This window comes from Xiphophorus hellerii, chromosome 12 (assembly GCF_003331165.1).
Source record: "Xiphophorus hellerii strain 12219 chromosome 12, Xiphophorus_hellerii-4.1, whole genome shotgun sequence".
Taxonomy (NCBI): Eukaryota; Metazoa; Chordata; class Actinopteri; order Cyprinodontiformes; family Poeciliidae; genus Xiphophorus; species Xiphophorus hellerii.
In genome coordinates this window covers 26522620-26532331 of record NC_045683.1, presented here as the reverse complement: position 1 = coordinate 26532331, position 9712 = coordinate 26522620, and the positions used below count along the sequence as shown (strand labels likewise).

The following is a 9712-nucleotide window of genomic DNA, read 5'->3' as shown; positions in this document are numbered from 1 at the left end:
CTGCTCGTAATCTCTGAGTGTTTGGGGTGTGAGGGACACAAAATTGCAGTTCTTGGGTCTGTTTGCCCATGCCTAATCAAAGCATCCCCACTTAATTACTGGGCTAGATCAAAAATAACGAGGCAAAAGTGTCCATTACCTCGTCAACCCCCCGCAGCCTGTCAGAACCGGCGACGGAGCCCGTGGGCAGCTAATGTGAAAGACTCATCTGCTACTACCCTCTTCGTTCCCTCTGATGAATTATAGCTGCTTCCTCACACGTAAACATTTCACCCTCTTATCCTATTCACTGATACTGATGAGACACATCAGGCAGAGAGTCACATTCACTGAGAGAGAGCGCCGTCTGCTTCCAGGCACGCTGGTTCTCATTCCCCAAGAGCAACACCTGCTGAGACATGCAACATGTTTTGGGCAATTCACAAGCTTCGCTTGGACTGCTTACTATTCGTTTTTGTGTGTGTTTGTGTGTGAACACGGAAATGTCAGCAAGCTAGTTTGGGTCATGTTCCCAACTGTTTACTGTAGGGATCATCAAAGACTTTTATGTAAGTATTCCCCAAATTAACACACATATGACGCTTCCAGGCTCAAAATCATATGAGAAGAACCTGAGTTAGTTGAGTATTTATTTGTGTAACGCCTTTTATGTGAGTGCTTTTAATTTTGGGAGCTATCCCACAAAATCTTTTATGGCACAGAAAAGACATAATGATTTAGCTAATGCTGCACTTTTACTGTATAAATATGACAACAGGTTTTAAACAGGAGAGGCTGGTAAAGATATGACACAGAAACGAGAGCAAATCTGAAATAATGCGTATCGAACCACAAGCGCCATGTTTCATCAAACGTGTTCTTTCACGTAAAATACCTCAGAGTCACTGTATAATGTTCTCTAAGCCAAGACAATTGCGACATCGTTTTTTTTTTTTCCTTATATTTGACACATTTGTCATGAATGATCATGAATATGTTTCACTTCTGTTTCCTCTTTGTTATGTTCACGGTAACAGAGAGGTGGGGCAGAACATGCGTCGTGAAGCTTGTCCTCCATTACAGACAAAAGAAGAAGAAATGGTGAAAATGATAGTTTTATGTGAAATTTGATGCTTTTTACTTAAGTCAACATATATTTTGTGTTTCATAGAAAAGCCATAGATATACACTAGTGTGTTGTATTAACATTATTTGAATATTTTGTGTAGTTCCTTCCTATGTGAACCTTGTGCTCCTGTGTTCTTTGCTTGTTAGTATTTCCTCCATTTCTTGTTTTTTACCTTCAAAAGCTGTACAGGTTTGGTGTTATTTTTGATTTTAACATGACTTCAGAGAGAGTTACTCAAATAAATCAGATGACACTTTGTATCTGCAGTGAATTCCACTTCCCCCCTTTGTGAAAGTTAAAAGTTGGCGGAAAATACGAGAGTTTTGCTTACTTTGCAGAAATAAAATATATTCTGAAATCCCAGCATTATCAATAAAATACCCATCTTGACTTCGTGAAAACCCCAGTGTAGAAAGTCTGTTTCAGATGTTGCTGTCCGGGCCAGAACCCCTGCCGCTGTTCATACCGACAAGCCTCAGAAATGTATTCATCTCAGACTGCGGTCGAACAACGGCGGCCGACTGCTGCACAAGATGAAAAGGCATAAAAAGACCTTCCAGTTGGTCAAAAGTTGCAGCTCAGAGTTTTACAACTGCAAATGTTATGACTAATATATCCAAAGTATCATCATATGTGAAAAATCTGAGGATTTCCCGTCATTCTGAAGCTAAAGCCCAACTAAGTTAGATTTTATACGTAGGAAATGTTGCAAAACAAAAGAGAAAACGCTCCCAAAAAAACACACTAAATTAAAAGATTAACTCAGATAGCAATAATCTTCAAAATCTTTCTGCACACTCCAGACTTTGATTTACAAGCGTTCATTGTTCCTTGCCACAGCACAAACCATGTCAGATGTCAGACACCAACTCATCTCAGAGTCTCCGAACAGTTTGAGTCATGACAGCGAACAGGCCGCTGTCAACCCAGACTGAATAAAAGATCTCGCTCCAAGCAAACAGAGAATAAAAGCAATTTTTTGGGTCACTGTCCCTTAACACATCTCCATAGTCTTTGTGAGTGGCACAATAAACATGGAAAAAAAATATATATTTTTTTTAAAAATCTTCTGGCCTGCCTCAGAGTTTGGATTTATTTCAGATGGGGACGAATCAAAGCTGGAAGGGAGGATAATGAATTTTTAATGATAATCTGCACGCATGAGGCATTTGATTGGGAAGTGTTGTGTGAGGACAGAATATTTAAAGATTAGTGAAACATCCTCAGATCAAAAAGTAAATCTCAATCCGAGGAAGCAAAACCGGGAGGGTACAGCTCTGTGGAAAAGTATTTACCCCCCTTAGCGCTTTCTTCCGTTTTGCTTTATTGTCACACTTACATGTTAAATGAGTGAAACAAAACATGGTTTTCAAATGATGATTTCAATTATGAATGGGGGGAAATATACCGCAACCAATCTGGTGATAATGTGGATTAGATGTGAGTAGTCAAATCTCTTTAGTCAAGTTAGCCTGAGTAGAGCTAACAAGCTATTTCTAAGTCATTGGGTCTCCAATGAACCAAAGTGAAAGCCTCGTCCACAACTGATGAAAACATAGGAGAGAGATAAATCTTCCCAGCCCACCAAATTTAGTCTAAACACATCAAGAAGGTCCAAAACAAATCCAGAGCAACTACTGAAACACTGCAGGAATAAATTGCCTCTTGGCTCGGTGTAAAGTAAGTGGGCAAAATGGCATCCTTTTGAAGAGTTCAAAGGCCAAAATCATTACTGACCAAAAGGCCTGCCGCACATTTGGCAAATAATGTCTTGATGAATCCTATGACTTTAGAGAAAATGTTCGGTACCAGAAAACAAAGAAGACAAATGTCTGACCATCAGTTTTTGATTTTAAACTCAATGGCTTGGGTTATGTCAAGCTCGCCGCTGATGGGTTTTAAAAAAAAAATCTAGAATTTATAGTGGCCTATTCAAAATCCAAACTATCCAACTGAGATGCTGCTTGTGCTCAAAACTCAGTTGCGCTTTAGATTAAGATTACGAACTGATGGCTATTCCTGAAACGGTTCCCCTGTTTTTCTCTTCTTCTAGATAATGACTCTCACTGTAGTTGACTCTCAAGATCACACGCATCTCTTTGTAACTCATTCTACACCGATTACTCATCTCCTCTTAGCTTTCTTTGGTTAATGGCATGAAGTCCTTAGGCCCATTCCATGTTGTAAGACAGGTTTTCTTTAAGTGTTTCCTTGATTTGTCAGGCTAATCCCTAATCTGGTCAACCCTCTGGTGAAATTAGGTTTGATCAGTTTCATCAAGATTTTACAAGAGGATTTTGATTTGGGTCCAGACTGGTTTGGAGAGCTTCTTCTTTCAGTAAATGAAATTAGGAACTGAAAATTGCAGTCTATACTTGCTGAGTTTATCTTCGTCTAAACTTTAAAATATTTTTAAAAAAACTTACGGTGATCTGAATCTAGTAAGTTGGACAAAGAGTGGAAACATGTAAAGGGGCAAAAGGAAGTCTTCTCAGAGCTGTACATGTGACGTAACCCGTTAGGACACAGTTAAATTTGAAGTGCCTCTTTATTTACAAAGTGATGAAATACACTGCCGCTTTCTAGGAGGTTTCCTAAAACTAACGACAAAGCGGTCACACTGAGCACTCATACGCGGTTTTCCACAGAATAATTTACATAATAAAAAATAGCAGTCAAAAAATAATAATACAGCAGTACATCTATGTTTGAAAAAACAATAACAAATGTACAGTATTTTCCAAAGAATTGAGGTAGAGAAAGCACACACTGTTCGATGATGACATTGGACAAGGATTTTGTACAGGTCACAGCGGAGTTTAAAACGGGAGCGCAGTCAGGGGGGGAATTGACCGCATCCTGATTTCCACGCGGGAGTGGAAACGTTTGTTGGCAACCGGTGGAAAACAAAGAGTCTGGGGAACAGACCGATTGTTCGAGTGGAAAGGTCAGGAGCTGCTGTGGAATGAAACCGATCCAGGCGGGATGACAAGAGTAAGAAAAACCCACAATATTAATGTTCAGGACACAAACGGTCAATGAATGAGGTCGTGTTCAGTTCAAGCGTGCGCCGCAGTGTTGGGCCAAAACCATGAAAACACTTCTTCACGCTTGCTTTTTTTTTTTTCCCTCAAATCCATGTTTTGGTTGATGTGACACGTGAGACAAATGTTTCATGCAGACACTCAACAGAACCCTCTTCTTCTTTTACAATAAAGAGCAATGCCATCATTAGACAGGACGGCGCGCTTTATAACACCACTCCTCTCTCTTCTCCTTGATCTCAGCGACTGTTTTCGGTTCCCTGCGACTTTTACGGAACTCCATGAGCGGTCCCATGTAAACGCTACCACGGGAAACAAAGGGACGTGAATATTATTGACAGCAATCTTTGCTGAAGGTGTTCATTTATGTGCCAACGGAGAAACTGAGGAGGCCTAAAAGACACGGTGCCACAAAAACAAAACACTCGTCTATAAAACATCCCTTCGGTTTATGTACAGAAATCTGTTTGGATGATTTTTTTTGTTGTAGCTGAAAGCCCTAGGGTAATTGTTTTTGTTTACATGTCATTTATTTCTCTTGCTCCAACATCACACCATAAATCAGGAGCCAGGATGTAATTGTTGGCATATGCACAAAAGCAGCTTCAGTTTAAGTGGCCCATCAAGGATCCACTATGTTGTTTTTTTGTTGTTGTTTTTTTTCTTTTTCTCCTAAAATAGAAAGACTGAGTCATCTGCAAACTGAAGCAATCCTGCTGTCTCCATGGCTTCGCGGAGGCGCTTAAGAGCGACCAGCAGCAACTTTTTCTTTCTGTCAGTCTGTGTCTTATCTACAGGCCTGCTGTGTGCGCTCTGCCCTTTGTAGGCAACAAGTGCAGTTAAAAAATAAAAAATAAAAAAACTGGGCCGCAAAGTATGCCGGTTAACCGTCCGGGCTTTACACCTTCAGAGCCTCGTGAACCCCCACGGCAGACAGCCGCCGGTTGATGTTGCGATAGCGGCAGCGGAGAAGGTCACGGTAGGTGGAGCGCAGGTCTCGGTTGAAGAAGGCGTAGATGAAGGGGTTCATCAGCGAGTTGGCGTAGCCCAGCCACAGCAGCGTGCGCTCCAGCCAGATGGGCACGCAGCTGCACTCCACCCCGCAGATGAACGGCCTGGCGGTGGTCAGGATGAAGAACGGCAGCCAGCACACGGCAAAAACGCCCACGATCACCCCGAGCGTGGTGGCCGCTTTCTGCTCCCGCTTGAAGATGGAGATGTTCTTGCGCTCGCGGTTCAGCAGGCGGGACAGGGCGGCGCACTCCTCGGCCACGCCGGGCGGCTTCAGGCCCTGCATGCGGAGCGCCTCGTTGGCCACCGTCTCCAGGCGCTCGCGCCGGGACAGGTCCGTGAAGCGGTGCTTGGCGCCGCTCTTGCGAGCCGCCCGGAAAATCTTGTAGTACATGAAGAGCATGACCAGCATAGGGATGTAGAAGGCTACGGCTGTGGAGTAGATGGTGTAGCCAAAGTCTTGGCTAATGAGGCACACACCGGCCGTGTGGACGTTTTTGGCCCAGCCGCAGAAAGGTGGCAGGGTGATGGATGCCGACACCAGCCACACTCCCAGGATCATTTTAGCCATCAGCTGGCCGTTCTGCCGTGCTGGGTAGGTGAGAGGCCGTGTGATCCCGAGATATCTGTATGAAAGGAAGCAGAAAGACATCAGGATTAATCTCAACAGGGGGGTTTCAGCAATAGCCAAGACATTAATAAGGCCCCTTGACTTTTTTTTTTCTAAACTCTATGACCATGACGTAGGTTTATCATTCTCGTTGCAATGCAAAAGATTTACCATTTGATATATTTTGACTATAATCCTGAGACCCAGAGAAAAAAAAGTTTTTGAATTTCTTTTTTTTTTACACTACATGACTCTTTGGAGCGAAAAAACATCACTACAATTGAAAAAGTTTCAAAACATGTTTTTATTTATTTTTTAGAGTATGTCCTTTGGAGAGGACATCAGGACTCTCTTGTGGCAAATATGAACACATTTCGAGGCCCAGGATGTCCTCTCTAAGGACCAACAGGATTTAACACAGTGGCATGTATGGTTTCAGAGTTATGAACAAAAAAACCTATGTCCTCCACAGAGGACAAAAATGTATTGCTGGGTCTCAGGAGAATGGAACTAATGGCAGGATCTGTAATGAAAGGCATTTTATTTGAAAACCATATATCCATTAATAGCATCGTGAAGACCAAACAAAGATAAAGTGGAGAGGTCTAAAGTAGGACCACAAGCCTCTCAGGGAACTCTGGATATATACGGAAGAAGGTTTTCTGGTTAGAAGAGACCGACATTGAAGTTTTGACCCTTACAATGCAACGTAATTAGCTCAAAGGCTCAAAGTCCAATGGGAAAGTTGTGGCAAAGCTTTAAAGTTGCTGTTCACAGGCACTTTCTTTTCGGGCTGAGCTGTATTGCTAAGAGAAAAGGCCCCAAAGTTGGCATATGTCAGACAAACATTGAAGTTTGTGGTTGAAACGCAACAAAATGTTAAAAAAGTGGAAAGGCTTTTATCACTGAGAGGGCACCCAGACACACACGAGGTCTTTCTGTATATGGTGATATTAAATGCATTTCTTTGAGAGGTCATAGCTGTTGTCGTAGCCTCGAGACTTATCCCCGCTTTACTCCGGCTCCTAGAGCTTAGCAGCAGGAAAAAGGAGCCATCAATCAAACAGGCAGCACAGTGGATTCAAATAGCAGCTGAGGGGTGTCAGAGGAATAAAAATAGGTGTGAAAAGCGCAGATATGTGAAGAACAGAGAAAATAGTCACTATTCTCACAAAACGGGAAGAAAAACAAAATGTGTGTCTACTTCACACCATATTTTGGCTCAATGTCCGCATTCATCTAAAGCAGCGAATGTGTCATTGATGAAAAGTTGTACATTTCAGGCTTTAAGTGCTTCCTTTGGTTTCTACTCTATTGTTAATCAAAAGATAAAGAAAGGCTTCCGAGAGCAAGAGGCAATTCCCCAAACCGCCCTCCACCTTCGTAGTACAGCGGCGATGCTATCGCCAGTGAGAAAATCAAACTCGGCTCAGTCAGCTTAGGGAAGGATTTGTGCTCACGGGGAGAAGCTTTTAGACGTCGCGTTTGCTCTTCCTTTGTACTCGTTCACTTTGGTGCTTGTCACTCATGCCAGGCAGCAAAAATTCGCAGGACAAACACCGCCTGACCGACGGGCGTCGGTCCGAACGCTGTATTTATTTCAACTTTTAGTGACACATGCAGGCATCTCTGCTTGCGGGCACATGGCAGCTTGATCAACACATGGCCACAGGATCATTTAGGGTGGGCAATATGGCTGCCATGCACCACAGGTGAAAACATTTGCTTTTAAGCACAGAACAGCCCAGCCCCCAGTCATGAGAACATTTGACACTGGTCAGGCTTTTTTTTTTTTAATCAGCGTTACTCTTTGGACCACATGCATGCATAATTTGAAGGTCACCCAAAGCATGTGGTCTGCATTCATTTCATATCAGAATACATCAGCATTGTCATGACAACAGGTGAAACATCCGTCAGTTTTTGTATGATACTTTAGCATTGCAGTTGCCTCTTTGCGTTGCTGTCGCTTGGACGCAATGTGCTTTAGAAATATAGGAAAAATCTTGCGCCATAAGACGACATACTGACTCAGATTTCCATTTAATCTCATATTAGTCACACGCACATCCTAAAGATCCCTTGGCTCAGGTTAGCTGAGCAAAATGGGTATTATCTAACAGATTTAGCTTACGCTGTCCTTAACCACATGTCTGAACGGTTTACTGAACTCAATTAAAACGCACTTAAGCCAGGAAGAGGGGGGATAAAAATAGTCAGATGGACATTATCAAACAGATATGAGACAAACATGGGGATTGGCTCTTGTCAAGCTAAAGGGGATTCTTAGATATACATAATGGATTGCCAGAAAGCCTCTCTGGCTGCATTATTGAATGATGAGAGCTGTCTGTGGGGGTAATTTTGTGTCTGGAGCTGTGGAGGGCAGTTTTCCACAACTATGACTCATATTCAGATTTGATTAGAGACCATTTTTTTTATTATTTAATCTCCCTAAGAAAAAGAAAAGGAATTTATTTGCCAACACTGGCTTTACAAAAAGGACCTCCACCAATCTGGCGTAACATTACAAAGGCCTGGCTTAGAGTGTGTTGGTGACACCTTTTGCTAAAAAAAAAAAATACTGATTGTGTTCAGCCTTCTCATACCAGGCTTGTTTGTTTTTCTTTTTCCAGTACATCCCATAGATACCAAACTGAATGGAAATCTGGGATATTTGTGGAGCTCAAATTGATTGTTTTCTAAAATTATTCCTGAATTACTCCTGCTTTCTGTTCAGCATCCATCCACAGGCAGCAGGGAGTGCTGTTTCTGTGTTCAGTCTGCGACAATGCCTGCGTTTGTGTTAGGTGTGAAAGTAACGCCCACATAGACGGAAGGACCCAGGATTTCCCACATAAGCGCTGCAGACGCACCTGGTCATCCACATGAAGCAAATGAAAGTGTGATTCATCAAACCACGGCAACATTTTCTAGTGTTTCAGACTCGCAGTAGACCGGGGTCGGCATGTGCATGCGCTGGTGTAAGCAGCATGCTTTGACACCAGTGTTGATGCTCTTCAGAAACAGCATTACATTTGAACTAGGGCTGTCCTGATAACAAATTTTGCCAGATGATAAATTGTCCCAGAACTTATTGCGATAAATAATATTGTTGTTTTGAGGCCATTTTCAAGTAATATAATAGCGCCTATGGAAGAATGACGCAACAACACTTTCTCAAAGATCGATAAACTTGAGATTCTGATGAACATTTAAACAGTGGAAGTGGAGGACATTTTAAATATCCAACATAGATGAACAAAACAAAACAACAGAAACAACAAATAAAATGGATTCTGAAGTCTCTGTAGGCAAAATAGTGGGATAGTTGAGACCAAAGCACCAGACTGAAGGCCAGTTTTGGTTGAAAGAGAAAGAAAAGAGAAAAACGAGAAATGAAACAAATGGAAATTATTGAGTTTGTCTTAGTTCATCAAGCGATTAGTTGATTTGTTGTTTATTGTGACTGGCCTACTTCGAACCTTGTCCTTCGCCTTTCACTGGTCATTATGTAACAGTGTTATTTGCTCCTTCTTTTTGCCATTCATCTGGCAAAAAGAAGGAGCAGCACCATCATATGTTGAGGTTGTTCACCTCAGTACATGCACAAAGCACGTTTTATTTCAATTCTAGCATAAACCTGTGAGAAAGAGTTTAAAAAAAACTGCTGGTGTGGTTTCCAAAATCCATGCTATTACTATCAGTTTAAGAAATAACGGGCTTTTTTGAGCTTTGTATCCCATCAAAATGTTGTTTGGTCATCGAAAACATACCCAGAGTGTTGCTTTGATTCTTTCTTTCCCCACTCAGCGTTTGTAAATGGCTTAACGGAGAAATATTGTGATGATGTGCTGAAGGCGGGGCGTCAAAAACAGCAGGAGCTTCTTAAAGAGACAGACTCCCAATTTCAGCACATCAAATTGCGAGGTTCAATTT

At 42.1% G+C, this 9712-nt stretch overlaps 1 protein-coding gene across 1 annotated transcript in view; it reads right to left on the bottom strand.

Moving 5' to 3' along the window:
- Window positions 1-3637: 3637 nt before the first annotated feature.
- htr7c (5-hydroxytryptamine (serotonin) receptor 7c) overlaps window positions 3638-9712 on the bottom strand; it is a 36367-nt gene continuing 30292 nt past the window's right edge. Inside the window, exon 2 of the mRNA XM_032579565.1 lies at window positions 3638-5789. Within this exon, the coding sequence (XP_032435456.1) occupies window positions 5051-5789 (739 nt within the window). The 3' untranslated portion in view covers window positions 3638-5050. The remainder of the gene's footprint in view (window positions 5790-9712) is intronic.